This window comes from Falco punctatus (genome assembly GCF_963210335.1).
Source record: "Falco punctatus genome assembly, chromosome: 5".
NCBI lineage: Eukaryota > Metazoa > Chordata > Aves > Falconiformes > Falconidae > Falco > Falco punctatus.
Genome location: NC_137584.1, coordinates 56,079,632 through 56,098,565, shown reverse-complemented (window position 1 = coordinate 56,098,565; position 18,934 = coordinate 56,079,632). Strand labels below are relative to the sequence as shown.

The 18,934-nt window shown below is 38.2% G+C and overlaps 1 protein-coding gene across 1 annotated transcript in view; it reads left to right on the top strand.

Annotated features, from left to right (window-relative positions):
* Window positions 1–18,089, top strand: part of TMEM200A (transmembrane protein 200A) — a 59,405-nt gene extending 41,316 nt beyond the window's left edge. Inside the window, exon 2 of the mRNA XM_080388076.1 lies at window positions 15,134–18,089. Coding sequence (XP_080244202.1) covers window positions 15,150–16,625 — 1,476 coding nt within the window. The 5' untranslated portion in view covers window positions 15,134–15,149 and the 3' untranslated portion in view covers window positions 16,626–18,089. The remainder of the gene's footprint in view (window positions 1–15,133) is intronic.
* Window positions 18,090–18,934: the final 845 nt, after the last annotated feature.

The following is an 18,934-nucleotide window of genomic DNA, read 5'->3' as shown; positions in this document are numbered from 1 at the left end:
CCTTTCTGTAGAGGAAAAACAAGTGTGATGTGAAAGGAGAAGGAGGTTCTTGTTCTGTAAAATCTTATCCTCCAGCTGAACCCGGAGGATGTGATCAGCTTCCAAATCTGCTAGCAGCTGCAAGTGTATATGACTAGTTAACTCCCACAGACGCTACACATTTCCTACAAATCATACAGTTCTCATAACCAGCTGCTTCTTTTACCTTTGCTTTTGGTTTCATCTGTCGTGTTTTTTCATTGCTTGTGCAGGTCTCTTTGTTGACCTGGTTTTTCCTTGCCTCCCAGCATGCTCCCATTTGTTATCTTCATTTTTTTTGGCATTTGCATTAGTTAAATTACATTCTATCCCTGACATTCCAGGCTGTTTGCACATAGTCGCACGATCTGGCTCATCTCTCTGCATGCTTCTCTACCTCTTTATTCACTCTGGGTGGTCCTCAGTGTTTGCAGCTCTATCAGCCACTATTTCAAATGTCAAGTTCAGTTCACATTGTACAGAACTTTTGCCTTCTGATATTTGCTCTGCTAATTCTTGGTCACATTTTTAAAAAAATTAACAGTTGTCCTTTTACGTTCTCATGTGCCTGGCTTACTGTGGTATTGCTGCAGTACTTTCATTGACTTGAAAAACTAGTAATTACCTTATTCAACATTTTAGTCTCATAATGAACGTGAACTTGTGTGTGTATAGATTAATCCAACTTTCTAACCCATTTACTTTATCCATGGTTTTCTAGGAAGTGCCTTTTCTGCAGAACCAAAGCCTTTAAGGCTTCAACACAGAAGTGAATGAGCAAACTTTGTACCCATCTTCAGAACCGATGCATTAAGACAGTATCTTAGAAAACCAGAGGCTGGTAATGCTCCAGGCATGCTTGTGAATAGTCCCAACTGCTCCGTAATGTCTGTTGTATTTTAATGTCTGTTGCCTCTTACTCCATACTTACATGGGTGTTGCTGCTGTCTTCCATTAGGAGGAACAAGCATTGAGCAGTGACTTTTGAACACAACTGAGAAAGGAGAGGAATCATAAATAAACAATTGTTAAAAAGTATTCTGTATATTTTTTATGAATTTTAGTGAATACCTTCAATTATGCATGGATAATTTTAGTTTTGTTTTTGCTTGTTGCTTTAGCTGTCTAAATAAATCTATTTCAAGTAATGTGGTAACACATTGCTAGCCTTTTACTGAAAAAATAATTAACTGGTGACATTGTATTTCACTCTTTCCCCTACACTCCGAACTGAAAAATTTGTGGCAGACTGCTGGCAGCTTCCTGCTACTCAACCTGTAACTACATTTTCAGCTTACCTCTCTCTCCCCATTTCTTCATCCTGCTTTTCTTACACAGAGCTGGTAATTTTACAGCACTTTCTTAAAACAAAAAAAAGTAACCCACACTGTATCTGTTGGTACTCGGTAGTCTGCTGAGTTTTGCTGACCTACCTCTCTTCGCAGCAATTCATTTAGAAATTGGCTAAAGGTTTAGACATACCAGACTCACTGATACCTGCAAGTGCTCTGTGGTGAGCTGAGAAGACCCTAAATCCGTAAGACATACATGTACATTTTACATTAAGTGGAAGAACTTGACACTATTTTCTGTTTTCTTGACTTTTAAGTCCTTATTGAAATAATCTCTTAGTTGTGCATGCTGTCTATATTTGCATCACAGATCAACCAACAGTTTTCAAGTTGCCTCAAATAACTTTGGTAATGCATTCATTGTAGTTTAAATGTGTCTTACTTTTAAGTGCTTGATTCTGAACATTATGCTGGCTTTGTGTAAGGCAGGAGGATATTCATTAAAATAAACTGATGCTTACCTTTGTAGTCAATAGTGACCATATCCAGACTAAAGAAAAGTAAGTAAAATATTAATAACGTAAGATGATGTAGCAATAGCAATGTAAGTGCAGACCTCAGGGAGCTAAAAAAAAAACAAACTGCAAGTCATTTGTGAATAAATTGCAACCTTTAATATGTTCTAATAAAATTTGTCATCACCTGCTAAAATTAAAATACTACCTAATAGTGTTGACATCTGTCCTGATCACACAGGCCAGCTGAGATCATGTTTTAAATTACAAAGGGTAACTCAAGTGCGTTGAAACACAGATATGTAGACTTTATGAATGGAGGGATGGAAACTGTGCAACACGCTAAATAAGCTAGCACGCTATCTGCAATGCATCCATTAATAGGTCTTTAACTAGGGCACCATGCTTTAGCTGGCAGTACTACTTATCATTCCTCATGTATTAGGAATATTCTCATTTTTCTCAGGCCTGGCAACCTACTGTTCCACAGACTCTCTATTAGGGACTCAATGTAACTGTAACAACTGGGTGGAGCTGGTTTTCTGCAGAATAGCGGGATAGGCATATGCTGATTAATACATGCAAAATGAAGTAACAGCAATTCTGCCGTATTTCAGAGGCCTTGATCCCATATTTGAAATGCAGGGCAACAGGATGGAGTGTAGATGTCTGAGATGAGGGAGGCAGACCTTTTAAGGGTCACGAGAGAAAATTTTGTGCTAGATGTGAAGTCCCCTGGGTGAACAACATCTGGACATTCTGGAAGCAAGCAGAAGCGAGGAGGTAGCAGTTGTTCTGCTCTGTTTAGTTTGCCTTACTTGAGTACTACCAAGGAATTGTTTGGTGTTGGCCCCTAATGCTGTTCACAGATCATTCATAATAAAAGAAAAAAGGGATTTACCAAACAAATCCTGTATTTCTGTAAGTGAATTCTGCTTCCAAAGCATAAAATGCAATTCCATAAATGTGACCCACAGTATTTCAGCATGTCTTCCTCTTAACATCTCACTATTCATAGGTTTCTTAGCTCCCTATGGATTCTTCCCATTTGCAGTATCCTTAGTTTTGGCACAAAGAGAGTGGTTATTGTAATGCAAGTGATAATGGAGTTGATTAAAAGTACAGAAGAAATTGTTTGTAAGGGATAATTTACATAATGGGAATTATCTTAAGCCTTCATATTGGTAGTTATATCATTTTATACATGTGAAATATTTTTTTCCCTGAAACTGTTGCTTTTATGTGTACTTTGTAACTTGTGTTTACCTGTCAGCAAGCCGAGTACCAGTGTGGATGCTTACAGGTTCTGCTGATGCCCCCATGTGGATGTCTGGCTGGGTCATGCTAGTCTGCAGTTGAAGACACGGTTGACTTTTTACCGTTAATTTAATAGTAACTTTTTTTCTGTGACATCCATTAATGGGGAAAAAAGTTTGACTGTTTGGGATACCAACAGTATTTTTGAACTATGCTTTCCATTCTTTATGAAATAGTGCTTGACTGACCCTTTTTTGTATCTCGCATTTGAAACTATTGTTGACATATTAGGAGTAGCATCACACTAACCAGTTTACTTATTTTTGTGGGATTCCTGAGACCCAAGAAAATTTTCATTCCATTACTAATGTCCTAATAATAGCTATGATATAATGATGGCCTAATTGGTTTGCCAACATAGAATAATCTAAACCTCATACACTGATTTTTCTGCCCCTGTGGATGGATATAATTATAACTATTCGAGAGTCTACCTGCACCCCTGAGTCACTGAAAGTTAGAGTAGAGGTGCTGGAACTGTCTTTAAATGTGACAGCTTAAATACTGTGGCCTTGCTAGTTACAACAACAGAGACCTTAGGAGGGGCTGATTTGTCTTGCTTCTTGGCAGGGTAAGTTAACTCGCACAGAGGTCTTCAGTGTAAAAGACATCCTGATGCTGACCCATGTTTTTTTAGTGTTCTTTAGATCATAGTTGTCAGAGAAGATTTCAGAAGGCAATGACAGACCAGATGAGCATAACAATAGCATAGAGCCGCAGCTTTGCTGAAGCAGCTGTTCCTGTTGGCCATATAAACACTCACTTTGTGACTGGAGTACTCAGGAAACCCACATTCAAATTCTTCTTCCAAAAACCCCTTGCATGGACTTTTATAATGACAAGGAGAAAAGACTCCTACTGATGGAGGATCCTGGCACCCAGGATGCTGCACTTTCCAGGCAAGTGTCCTGGCCACTAGCTTAAAACTATGCTGCCAGGGTTAATGAACAGGTAGCAGGGTTAAGTCTGTGTCTTTCATGGTTACTTTTTGGTCCTACGTCCTTAAGTTCTGCTAAGCTAGGCACTTAACTTCTTTTTTGTACCTCTGTCATGCACTGGGATTTTTCAAATACAGTACCTCTGTCATGCACTGGGATTTTCAAATACAGTTACATAGTGTAGATACCCAAGTACTTTTAGAGTTAGGCTCTTGCATGATTTGAGGGTTTTGGAAAAATTGATCCTAGGTCTCTGACAGTAAACAGGGGACGCTATCTCCTTTGAGTGTGCGTGTTTTATAGAACAAGAAGTATTTTCTAGGTCAGAAGGAAAGCTTTGCTCAGACATTGTAGTTGGGAGCAAATAGATTTTAATTCATATCTAATATGTATATTACTTAAGCCTTCTTTGAAATTCTTACTTCATTTTGTTCCTGATATTATTTGATCTTGCAATCATTGGACTTGTGTACAGTGGGAAACTACAGTTGTTAGAACCTGCTAATTAACATGATTAACTGAGTATGTAGTGCAGATAAGGACATTTGTTTGGTCTCTTAACAGCTGGTCACTGCTTACATGAAGTGTGTGTCTAGGCTGGAGATTTCGCCTCTGACTAAATCAGGTAACAGATTGCTAGTTAAGCTAGGTGATGAGAGTATAAATGATAGCCAAAGCACTCCAGCACTGGTTGTGTTTATTTATCTCCACATCAAGTGCCTGCCACTGTTTCATGTGAAATTTTGCACCTAAGAACTGAAGAACCAGCAATCCTTGTGCTTGTCAATGAAGACATTTCCTAACATTTTCAATCTGGTTTCATGTTTGGGTTATATTAGGAGACTGAATTTATCTGGCACACTGAGCCCTGGAGTCCTTAGTCGTGCCTTTCCTTTGAAGCAGATGACAGAGAACATACCTCTTACTCTGCTTTTACACATTCAGTCTTTCGGAAACATCTAGAGACCTTTATAAAATATGTTTCATGACTTGTGGTTGATAGCTGATCTGCATTGTGAGAGCTTGCTTCAGAATTCCCATTAGTTCTGTGCACTTTGGATTTCAGTTCTAGGATTGCTGGGCAATAGTATTATCTCACAGTTTTCACTTTCTTCTAAAAGAATGTGAAATTCCTTTTTTATTCCTTGTAATGCCTAAAAGATAAAAACTAAAAAAAAAAAAAGCAAACTAGAACAAATGCTTAAAGATCCACATGTTTCTTTTACATGTCTTAATTTAGATTGTGCTCATAAAGTGATTGTTTTATTGCATGGCATAAAAGATCTAAATAGTCTACTTATTTCACCTGTAAACATAGATAACCCAGGATCTTTTCTAATTACTGAATATGAACACTTAATAATATGAATGTACAAATGTGTCTAAAATAATTATGAATATTTGGCCAAATAGCCAATATCTGCTTCCATTTGTAGTACTGATTTTCACTACAAAATGGTTTTACACAAACTGAGGTGCTAAAATAGCTTAGAAACAGATTTTGTCACTTTAGTCATAAAGGTCAGTTACCACCTTACTTGATTTAGGTTAAAAAAACTGTAGCTGTTTTTTAGTAGAAAAACTCAGACAAACTGGAGAATGAAAGCAAGTAAAAGCAAAAATAAAGCCTAGTATATCCAGCTTTTATTTTCCTGTGTGCATATTCTAATTTTTCTTCTAAGAAGAAAACAGAAAAAAGTTTATTAGTCAGTCACATTTTAAACACTTTTTCTTCAAATCTTACAAAGCTTCTTCCCATATTTGTTTTCCCACTTTGTTTTTTAGTTCCCTCTTGCCTATTGTTGTTTTGGAACAAGACATGATGTATCTGTATATAAGAAGTGAAAATTTCTCTGCATAAGTAAAGAAGTTATCGGTACAGACTTCTGAAATCAAGTCACAGCTCTCAATTTATAAATAATTTAATACAGTGAATATAGAGATTACAGTAGGCATTCCACAAACAAATACATCCAGTGCCTGAGATGTTTCTTTAGTCTGTCACCTAGGACCTGAGCTAAGGTGGTACAGCCACAGAGAGCAGGACTCTGCTGATGACTGGGAAGCTTTTCTAGACATAAGATACCTGGTGCCAACGTCTTGTTACGTGAGTTTTACATTGGTAAAATCCATGAACTTCTGTAGCCTCACACCCGATTTACTGCGGTATGCAGATGTAGTTGAGGGTAGAACAAATTTAAAAGTGAGTGCAACTGGGCCAGACAAACACTTGTAGACCAAATCTAGGCCAAGCCATAGAGCAGCGTCTTGAAAGCAAAACTCAGGTTCCTTCTTTCTCTCTTTGATGTGTGCTCTGTGTTTTTGTGAGTGGCTAACAAGCTCTGTGTAATGCTGCCAATAGTGAATGTTGCTGATTTTGCACAGAATTACAATATATGACCCACTGAAAGGATTAAGCTGAAGAAGAAGTAATAGCAAAGAGGATAAGCAGCTCAGGCATTCATCTTTGTGCAGTATTGCTGGGTGTTCACCTTACTTTTGACCTTGGCGTAATAGTTGAAATAATTAATGTATATGGCAGATACTGTAAGTGATGAAGGCATTCAGAAGGGATTTTTGTTTGATGTGATTTAAAGAATGAAGTTATGGCATTCCCCAAATTGGGTAACAGGCTTACAATTACATTTTTCAATATTTCTGGGTTTGTAATTTGTAGTTCACATTCCCTAGTTACTGGTTGATTATTTCAAGTTAGTTTAGAGCCAAATAAAATCCGGGTGATTTCTAAAAAGGAATTTCCTATTAGTAACATGTGAAGAAAGGCATTAACAGACTGGAGCAAGCTCAGCATGGGGGCCCCAGGTGGTTGGGGACTGAAGCTCTTGCCCTGCCAGCAGACTGAGCAAGCAAGTGGGGCTGGTTCAGCCCTGGAGAAGGGATGGCTCTGGGAGGACCTAACTACAGCCCCCCAGTACCTACAAGGGGGTGATCAAGAAGATGGACCAGGCTCTTCACAGTGCCACATGATGCTAGGACATGAGACAACTGGTTGGTCTTGCTTGGACTGGTACAGTGCAGATTTGAAACACACTGCTAGATCTAGATGTTTTTAAGTGAATGGGTTGGTGTCGGACTGCAAATTTCCCAACAGATTTGGACATGTCCTTAATACCAAGCTTTTATTTTCCACTTATGAGTGCAAAGATATTACTATTTAACATGGTACTATTGTAAAGCAAGTACAGACCATCTGATAGAGCTGTGTGATCTACCAATATCCAGGGAACCTGTTTTTAATCTCTGCAATGGACTACCTGCAGCCACTCAGACCCACTGGTGCTTTTGCATTGCCTGACCCATGTGTGGCTTGCCTTTTCCTTTTTATGCTGTGGAACTAACTGCTTGCAGAATTTGGCCTGCTTCCATAATCTGACTGGAGGTTAAAAGAACATGATTAGTCCCTAAGCTGATCCCTTTCAGCCTAAAAGAGGCACCACTAAAGGCAATTTGAACACGAAGAGTTTGTTTCCCCTGGAAATTTCAAAGCTTTAATGTTTTAAATAGGCTTGCAATTTCCTATCCTTGGCTTTTCTATCATGACTCTAAAATCCTAGCTGAGGTTATGAAGATTTTTAATTCCACATTTCACGTTTTTTGTCAAAGTACATTTTAAATACCCCATAATCATAAATACAAAAGATGTCTTCTGCTTGCTTGCTTTTCTTCTTTAATCTGTTCCATCAGGTCAGATTTTGAGGAACTGATATGAGGAGAGGGGTGCATCATTGGGTAGTCCCATTGGTGTGCTCGTCACTTGGAGGGAGCTGCTAGATCAACGTGTAATTTGAGATTATTTTTTCTACTTCTTGTAGAACTACCCTGTGTTTGGCTATTGCTGTATTGTCTCTACCAGAATGATTAATCCCGTTGGGCCTAAAAAGTTGCATATTTTTACCTTTGGAATAGAACAGTTTGTACCAGTGACAACCTCAATGCATAGATAACATTGATATGTACATATTGTACATTAGGAGAAAATTTAGATGTTTAATGCTTAATTAATGCTTACTATTGATTTGTTTACTCAGTTATGTTAGCAGCTCTCTTATTACTTTAGTATTTGCATTCTTGATTTTGAGAAATATTTTATGACTAAACAGTCTGTCTGATACCTCCTTCATTTCTAGGACCTGAGGTTTATCAAAATTCAAAGAAACTTTCCTTGATGTAAAATTTGTCCTTGTGTTAGAATTTGAAAGTGAGTCACTTAAATGATAAAGAATCAAATACTAATGGGAAATAAATTTCCTTATCAGCTGAAACAGTAAGATCAGAAATGTTACGGTAATATAAATAAGGTTCTGTCACACCATACTTACTGCAGTGATGTTTAATTCTTTCTGAAACACAAGAGCTGTATTTTCAAAAGTTTAGCATAACATTAAACTACAGGGATATAGCACGTATAGTTCTGATAATTTTACATCATTCAGTTTGAATCATTTTTCAAACAGTAAATGAGAAAAAATATTTATGCAAATAACAAAGATAAGTGGTAAGTGACACTGAAATATATCTAGAATAAAACAAATAATATTAAAGAAATACAATTCTAGCATTCTTTAGTTTGCTTCCCATCTATGCTGCTAGTATACATTTAAAATTAAGTGTATGATCTCAGTGTAATTCAAATAACTATGTATGTATTCAAAAGACTAAGTTGTAGGTAGAAGTAATAACTTTTATATTACCAAAAGAGTTGAAAAAATTAGATAAGCTTTCAGGCATGTAAAATAAAAGCCCCAAATGTTAAAGCTTGCTACAAGTTGAGAACAATTGCTTAATAGTTAGACCAGCTCTGGAAAGAAGTTAGTTGGCAGCAGTACAGTTAAGGTGATGCTAGTCATCAGGGAGGAAAGAGGGGTATTAAGGTGGTGGCCTCTTAGGTAAAAGAGAGAAGTAAACAGTTTATAGTTTGTGGAACCTGGAGAAGTTATCTGGTGCAACTAGAACATACTATGAAGGCAATTCCTTCCATTGAAGCTGTGCTCTTGCACACATGTATTTCAGATTTTCCTAGGCTGCCTAGCATTAGAGCCATTGTCTAAATAGCAGCTCTTGCTGTAATTGCTGTTAAAACAGGAATGTGCAGTCTGCGATAGGTTCTTGCAGTTGATACATCTCTTATATCTGGGATAATCAATCACTGAGCCAACTGGGCTCAAATTCCATGAAATCCTATCCCACTCATTTTGTCATTTGCTTAGCTTCCAAAGGATAACTGGGTATTACTTGTGTAGACAGACAGTTGCTAGCATCAGAAAGGCTCTGAGTCACTCCTCTTATCTGCCACACCTCCCTGTAGATGTGTCCAGGCTGTTTAAGTTGCTCTGTGCTCTGCAGCTACTCTAGTGAGTCCCCAGGTCACCTGCCTCCTGCATCCCTGCCTTTCTCTATGCTGGCAAAGTCAGAGATGGGTTATGCTTGCTGCATAAATGCACTGTGTTTCTGTCTGATCATCAGTGATAACCTGATGTCCTGTTAGAAAAGAGGGATCTTCATCCACCTGTGCTAAATTAGTTTGTGAATAATTTATGGTTTTTATATGATAATTTGGCTTACCTTTGTATCACTTAGTGAATCTACTGTTTCTTTGTTTATTTGAGTTGTTTGCCCCCCTGACTTGATTAGGAAAATACTTCATTCTTTGCTTGGCAAATGCAAGTCTAGTGGTTTCTCACAACAAACTGTTCTGTGAAAGCTGTTTTTACCAAAGTTTCCTTTATGACAGCCCTTCCTTGAGCATCTGTGCAACCTTTCCCCATATGGAAAGGTGATAAAGGAGAATCCCTTCCAGCCTCTCTGGCAGCCTTGGCTGGGGTAGCCAGTTTAATGTAAGGAAAAAGCAGATGCCACTCCACATCACAGAATGATGTTTCTTCTATCATTATGCATTTTGCATCATGTCTGGAAATGTTTTCTGCATGAATTTATTCTTCTGGTTCTAGTATTCTGTTCTTAGATGGGCTACAGCCCTTCGTCCCCATTTCTCTGTCCTTGTCACATGGCTTTTTGAAGGCCCTTCTGAGGCTACATCACTTGAGATAACTACCAGTAGTATCTGCTGAGGGGTATCTTCGTGCTAAGGAGGCACATAACCTGTTACTCCGTTGGCTGCTGTTTCTTTCTTTTAAAGGCATCTCCTAGAGAGCACACCAGATGCAAAGAACCGGGCTTTGCCCACAGCCTGGATGAAAGGTGAAGTACATCTTGCTAATGGCCATTGAAGAGGTTAGAACTGGAGTGTCAGGAGCCTGAATCGTCATCCTCTGTATGAGCAATGCAGAGAGAGAGCAAGAGCAAGAGTGAGCAGGAGCTGCTCTACAGGATCTCTAACAAGACAGGCTTTTCTTGGGTGATTGTTGAGTGGCTGACAAGGGTGGTGGCAGGGCCACTCTGTAACAACAGCACAATGCAAGGTGAAGCTAAATGTAGAGGTAACTCTGGGCCACTGCTTCTTTCAAGACTAAAACCCCAACCTGTCCAGGCCTTTGGACCTGATGTTCTCGGTGAAGGTGAAACAAACAGAACATTACAAGGTTAGAGAGTCACTCAGCATTTGCTCTTTAAAAAGGAGCTTGGCAGCTGTGGTGCTTTTGTACCAGCAAGACAGTTGTGTTCTATAAAATGAATTATAGACCTGTTCCTTTCTTTTTATTCTGTATTCCACATCCATTTTACTATTATTCTATTTGTTTTAGAACCGGGTTGTGTCATTCACAGTGCCACCAAAGGGATGCTGTCTGAGTTCTTTGCGTAATCTGCATTTAACCCTGAGTCAAAGTCTTCTATGTCTTTGCTTGTTCAGAAGTTTGAATTCAGACTTCAGGCTAAAACTAAATGTAATCACTGTACTAAGTTAAATAAGAGAAGCAGCATTTGTCACTGCCACTTATTATGGCTTTTATGTGTACTAAACAGATTTGCAGAATAAATCAAATGTATCTACAGTGTTATTTCATTCTAATTATAATATTTTCTAAAAAAAGGTTTCAATCTTAATATGCACTTCGTTCTAATTGGTTTCTGAAAAGCTGTCTGTACGAAGTGAAATCATTTTATACCAGTATGTCTGTTAATACCATTGATTTTGTTAAATGTGGAAGAGATAAAAATTCAGCCATTAAGTAGCTTATAAGCCTTACCAACACTGTGGTTCATTACAAATTATTATTTACCAACCTGGTTGTGATTTTTTCCATGAAAGAGGATTTAATAATATTGATGTGAACTCAAGAAATAGGAATGAGACTTTTTATTTGTATAAAATGTAGTTGTATCTTGTTGCAGCGAGACTTTCTGTCCCCACACCCAAGTTCTGATGCAGGTAAAGTGAACAGAGAACAAAGTGTTCCCCTGAAATGGTAGGACGACTCTTGAGAGATCTTGCTTTCTCTCTCACTTTCACTTTAAAAGATCTCCATTTCTGTCTGTCCTCCAAGTTACCAGAGACCAGTTAAAAAAGAAATTGACATGTGGTTTTCCTGCAAATTTTGCAAAATCTGCAAATGGAAACTTTCTGTAGAAAGACACCCCGCAGATGTAATTTTTAAGAACGTTTTTATTGGCTCTGCTATTCAGAGTTAGAGAGGAGGTTTTGCTAGGAATATGTTTAAAATATTTTGCAAGCAGATGTGAGTTTACTCCATTCACCATTTGGTGCAATCCAGGTAGCTGTGGTAAGCGCAGTAAGAAATCCTGCCAACAGAGTGTGGATTTAGCACTAACCTGCCATGCCTGTGAGTTTCTTGGAGCCTTGAGAATGGACAGAGTGGGTTGATGTGTGCCTGTAAAATACCACATGAATATGGAAACTCCTTGTCCTGCCCCCAAAGGTCTGGAATCTGGAAGAGAATAATGGAACAAACTAGATTATAGCTAAATGATTGTTCATTTCAGTAAAGACATGCCATAATTCTCTTAATTTATTTCATAGAGAAAACTAATTGCATTTAATTGAGTCATGATAAAATACAACAGCTTTTGTAATGGATAAGTCCTATTTATTTCTGTTTAGAGATTCAAAACCTTGTTTTACAGAATAATGTTCTTTTGTTTTGGCAGAAATGCTTAATCACATAGGCATATGAGAAAGTTTTAATTTTTAAAGACTATCAATGTCAAATAACTTTGGGGGTTTTTAAAATTGTTACATTTAAAATAAAAAGGGGCTTTTCATGAAGCCATCATGAAATTAACTGGCATTGAACTATTGATGTCCAGTCACAAGTGGTATTGGGGGCCAGTTCTGTTTAATATCAGTATCAACGATCTGGATGAGGGGACCAAGTGCACCCTCAGTAAGTTTGCAGATGACACCAAGTTGCAGGGGAGTGTTGATCTACTGGAGGGCAGGAAGGCTCTGCAGAGGGATCTGGACAGGCTGGACCGATGGGCCAAGGCCAGTTGTATGAGGTTCAACAAGGAGAAGTGCCAGGCCCTGCACTTGGGTCACAACAACCCCACGCAGCGCTACGGGCGTGGGGAAGGGTGGCTGGAAAGCTGCCTGGTGGAAAAGGACCTGGGGGTGCTGGTTGACAGCCGGCTGAATATGAGCCAGCAGTGTGCACAGGTGGCCAAGAAGGCCAACAGCATCCTGGACTGTATCAGAAATAGTGTCACCAGCAGGACCAGGGCAGTGATTACCCCTGCTGTACTCGGCACTGATGAAGCTGCACCTCAAACACTGTGTTCAGTTTTGGGCCCGTCGTTACAAGGCACGCATTGAGGTTCAGCAGCGTGGTCCAAAGGACAACAAAACTGGTGAAGGATCTAGAGCACAAGTCTTATGAGGAGTGTCTGAGGGGACTGGGGTTGTTCAGCCCAGAGAAAAGGAGGCTCAGAGGAGACCTTACTGATCTCTTTCTGAAAGGTACATCTACGACCTGGAAGGAGGTTGTAGCGAGGTGGGTGTTGGTCTCTTTGCCCAAGCAACAAGTGATAGGATGAGAGGGAAGTTGTGCCAGGGGAGGATTGGGTTGAGTATTAGGAAAAATTTCTTCACTGAAGTGGTGGTCAAGCATTGGAACAGGCTGCCCAGGGATGTGGTAGAATCACCATCCCTGGAAATGTTTAAAAAGCATGTAGATGTGGCACTTAGGGACATGGTTTAGTGGTGGACTTGGCAGTCTTGGATTAATGGTTTGGTTGTACTTGGTGATCTTAAAGGTCTTTTCCAACCTAAATGATTCTATGATTATATGGAAATTGCCCAGATAGCATAAAAAAGGAAGTGAATTGCAAAGGATGAGAATTTCCAGAGATATTTGGAACGTGAAACGTAATACTATATGTGAAATTTCTGAGATTTTTTTGAATAATGCTATGGACTTACTTCTCTTTCAGAAATTGTGTACTTAGCACCCTAGGCCTTTTTTCAGTTCTTTCCTTTGCAAAAGAAAAGGTTTCTCACAGAGAGAGAGGAAGCCCTCTGTCCTTTAGTAGTGATGGTGCAGGGAGGGAGTTCAGTTTGTTGCTCTGTCTGTTACCTGAATTGCTGCTGAACAGATAATAGTGAACACTGGCTGCATACTTTTTCTGGATTAGTCCTTCCACTTAGACAGCTGTCTCAAATTCCCTATTAATTTCATAATCATGTTTATAATTGGTGGGTTGGACTGATTTCTGTTTATAGACATGCTTATGTGACGCCTGCTTGCAGTGTTGGAGATCTGTGATAGTATCCAAATGTAGCCTGTTTGTTTCTCGTACCATGAGAGATACAATATTTTTTTTCCCCATGGGTGCACTGCTAAGATTTTTTTAAAAACAGAAATATTTTAAGAGATCCGTGATGAAAATTACCGCCTGTAAATTGCAAGCAGTCACTGGTTTGCTTTGCCTCTGCTTTTTAGCCTCTCACATTATTCACCCAGCCCAACTTTAGCTTTGCGTGTTAAATCATCCCCAGCTTTGACATGTAGCCTTCTCCTCTGCAACAGACCATCAGCCTTTCTTTATTTCTGAGCCTAGTAAAGCCACCAAAGAGATCACAACTTTTTCATACCTGGCTTATAGCATCTTAATTTTAATCTATAATGTTATCTAGTATTAATTCTAAAACTCATTAATTAAACTCAGAAAGTATTTCTGAGTCTGATTATAAGAAGCCTTGTAAAAGAAAATAGAATTATCCTGAACTGGCTTGTTTCATTTGTTACTCTTACTTACACAAAACTGTCAAATATGGCTTTCTCTTTTTAAACCCATGCCTGTTAATGTTTCTCATGTAATAGACAGCCAGGTGTGAAAAATGAAAAAAAAATCCTCATAAGTGATGAAGCTTTGAATTGATGAACTTGAAATTTATGAATATTTCTGATCTGGTAAGCTAAAGTGAGCTATTTGATTTGTAGTCCACAAGGAACCAAGAAGAGGAGAAAAAAGATCTAGCTTTGCATAAAAGAGAGTCAGTTTTATTGGGAAAGGCAGAAATGTTTCTGTAGTAGAGACTTGGGTGATCTGAATAGGTTTAATAAAACCCACTTAAAATTATGGAATAAATATGTATTAATATGTGCTGAAGTCTGTAAGAAAGGATTCTTAAAGGGGATATGTAGAATGAGCTGTATTCATAGTCACTGTGTGTCATAGAAATTTTTAAAAGAACTATTTGCTAAAGTGCTAAAATTATCTAAAACACCTACAAGGTAATAATATATTATTGACTTTGCTGCAGCCCAGTCCAGAGATAAATCATCTGTTAAGACTTCTGAATATTTTAACCTTTAATCCTGATATATCGCTACTAAGAGCACTAGCTTTCTGCTACTGTCTGTATCACTGATTGAAGATCTATTACCTATATTTACAGCAATGAAAGACTTCTGGAAATTTTTTTTTAAGATGTCATGTGAATCTGAAAACTGCTACTATTTCATAACTGTGTTAAAATATAGTAGCTTTTAAAAAGTCATGAATATTTTGATTATCAAGATATATCTACAGATTAACAAAGTGCTGTTTATATTTGCAGACACAGCCTTTGCTTGCCTCAATATTTCTTTTATTATTTTTTTTTTCTTTCTCTCAGCGCACAATACAGAACTATGATAGCAACCGGAGGAGTCATAACAGGACTGGCTGCCTTAAAAAGGCAAGACTCTGCCAGATCTCAGCAACATGTAAATCTTGCCACAGCTCCAGCTTCTGAGGAGAAGAAACCAGTTAGACGCCGGCCCAGGGCAGATGTAGTAATTGTTAGGGGCAAAATCCGTCTCTATTCTCCATCGGGATTCTTCCTTGTTTTGGGAGTGCTAATAGCATTCTTTGGGATTGCAATGGCCATTCTTGGATATTGGCCCCAAAAGGAACAGCTTTTAGGATCTGAAGATAATCTATCTGTAAATGAAACCCAGGTCCTGAGAAGCCAAGGAAGCATTTTACTTCGTTTCTTTGAACAACATGTGCACTCGGATAAGATGAAAATGCTGGGCCCTTTTACTATGGGCATTGGAATCTTCATTTTTATTTGTGCAAATGCCGTTCTGCACGAAAACCGTGATAAGGAAACAAAAATCATACACATGAGAGACATATATTCCACTGTAATAGACATCCACACCCTGAGGATCAAGGAACAAAAGCAGCTGAGTGGTGCCTACACTGGCTTGTTGGGGGAAGGAGAACTCCGGCACAGTGGGAGCTCGTGTGCATCGCGGCTGGCTGCGAACACAGTTGCAACATTCTCTGGCTTCAAGGGTAATTTTAGAATGGATAGTTCTGCTGAAGAAGATGAGATTACCCTAAACGAAGACAGGACCACTGGTAGCCTCCTGCCACCTCTGCTGACTGAGCAATCTGGCTCAGTTTTTGGAATTTACCCTCCCTCCAGCAAGGCTTCAGATGACAAGAACCCTGGCTCTATAAAGTGTGAAACAAAATCCATTGTATCATCTTCTATTAGTGCTTTCACACTGCCAGTAATTAAACTGAATAACTGTGTTATTGATGAGCCCAGTATAGACAACATAACTGAGGACTCGGAGATCACTAGGAGTCAGTCTAGAAATCTGTCGATGGATTCTCTGGCCATTCCATTAACTGATACCAATGAATCCTGCAGACCAGCTGCTGCCATGCTGCCACGACACAATTCATTTGTGGACACTCCATCTGATCAGTTCAAATCTTCTATGACTCTTGGGCCAAGCACAGGAAAGCTTTTATCCCCTGGCGCTGCCAGGAAACAGTTCGGGTCCAACACATCTCTGCATCTTCTGTCTTCACATTCGAAGTCCCTGGACTTGGACAGGGGTCCATCTACACTCACTGTCCAAGCTGAACAAAGGAAACACCCCAGCTGGCCCAGACTGGATCGGAGCAACAGTAAAGGATATATGAAACTAGAAAACAAAGAGGACCCAATGGATAGGTTACTTGTGCCACAAGCAGCAGTCAAGAAAGACTTTACTAATAAGGAAAAGCTTCTTATGATATCAAGATCTCATAATAATTTGAGTTTTGAACATGACGAGTTTTTGAGTAACAACCTGAAGCGAGGAACTTCTGAAACAAGGTTTTAATATTTAAATTGCAATTTAGAAGATGTCATATAGTATTTTTAAAAAATACTCAAACATTTTGACAAGTGTTTCCTTTTCAGTGAGACTAGTACAAGCCTGTTTTTACCAGATGCTTAATAGCCCATTAAAATTGGCTTGTGTGAACAGAGATCTTCATCTTTGTAATGCCAAGAGTTTTTTGTCTTAGTAACATACAGCTGCAATACTGTACATTATCATTGCTCAGAGAGTTTTGGTATGACTGATTCCAATTTTTCCCAAATCATTATTACTTTTGTTCTATATAAGCATGTTACTTTTATCAGTTTGAGTCCAGAAGCCTGCATTGGAAAAAAAGCTACATTTACCTATAAGTTCTGTTTATTTAATGACTGCAAGAGTCTGAAAACGGTGCTTGTGGTCTAGAATGGGAATTAAGCAGGAGCACATACTGGAATTGTCAAATCCAGGCCTTTATCCTAGGTATTATTTTTCACATACAGTACATCTCGGTAACTAGAGTCTTGCCATTGTCATTGTGAGAAACTTGTTTACATATTGGGGTGGGTGGGTAGAAAAGAGTGGGTATAATTAAAACAATTTTTGTGATTTCATTGTAATTGGTCGAGTTGAATACCAGTGTTGTGAATTATTAACTATGCTTTGTACAATAATCTTTCTACGTCCATTGTAATTTAATCCTGTAATTCTGGGAAAACATATACAAAGCAAGAAATCTGAAATTCTTCTGAGATTAGTTCTCTAAACCACTTTGATTGGCAGCAGTTTTACAATCAAGATATACAGATTCAATTAAAATCATAGGAACATGATGAATGCCAACAGGATTTTAGAAACATGGTGTATAATCAGATGTTATTGTGACATGCATCTGAAGAGAATAATGGAAAATTAATATATTGCCTCTCATTACAATAGCGAGAAGCTAAATAACTAGATCTCCGTGTTCAAAATACTGATACAAAGCATACAATTCAATATGTATACTAACATAGCATGAAAGCCCCTTGCCTAAATTTGGATTTATATATTTCACATAATTATTGGTGTGGTGGTTCAGTGGAGGCTTAGCTGTGGCAATTTGCATTACAAGGTTTTGCAAAAGGAAGTGACATTTAAAACAATGTTTTTCTCAGCAAAGCAAGCTTCACATTTGACAGTTGAGGGCTATTGCTGAAGAAAGTGAGAATTTGAATGTGCGTACAGGTTTTTCATGTATTTCATTAAGGTATTTAGGCTGTGATCCTGCCATGACAGCCATGCTAGAGAATGTCACTTCAAGCTGCAAGGCTCACCTAACAGGATGTTGGTCTTAATTGGTCATTTTTTATATATTCACTTAACCTAAATACTCAGGAATTATTTTTAATGGCTTTTCCCCAAAAGAATCAAACCTGTTAAAATGTCGTTGTTCTTTGATTACTTTGATGCTGAATGATCAAAGATAAAAATACCCTCTTTTTTTTTTAATATTCAGCTTCATATTTCAACTGAGTGATGTTTATGTATCAGGAGCATTACTTGCTCAGTGAGCTGAGGCATAGTGCTAACTGTTAGAACCTCAAGCCTATATATTGTAACAGAGTTGGCTAAATATTTTGCTATGAAGCTTTTAATAACTTTCTGGTTTGTGTTCTTAAGACATTTGCTATTTTTTGAAAAAATAAAAAAAATAAAATGTCTATCTACATATATCCGTTGTAAGACATATTTTTCCTCTATGATATCAAATCTTCCTTATCAAAGTATAATTAGGTATCATAACATTGTATATAGCATTATGCTTGATGTATTAGCCTGCCACTAGATATTTGGCTATGACTAATTGATTTCAGTGACATCCCTACACATGTAAAGGATGAATATGGTTTTTTCCCCATGTAATGTGAAATGTATTCAAAGTGATTTTGATATAAGGAATTTTTGTATAAAAAGAACATCCTGTTCTTTTCAGTTTAGCAGTAAGTATTCTTATAAAAATGGAAAACACTATTAAAGACATAAATGATTTAAGCTTTTATTTCCTTAATAGCAACATTAAATCATAGCTTAAAAGACTGGGTTTTGGGTACCATTGTACGTGGGAATAGCGGTCCTTGTGTAAGTGCACATTTTCTATGTCTCAGGTAAGCATCTGAATCACAACCTATGGATTAGACTGATGGTCTGTCCCTGCCTCCTGGGCAAAGCTGTTTCACTCTGCTCATTTATGGGGCATCTTTCATCAAGAAATAAAGAGCATGACTGCAGTGATAGAGCAGAAATGCTGGATTACATTGTTTCTTCCAGGATTGCTTCTATATTTTACA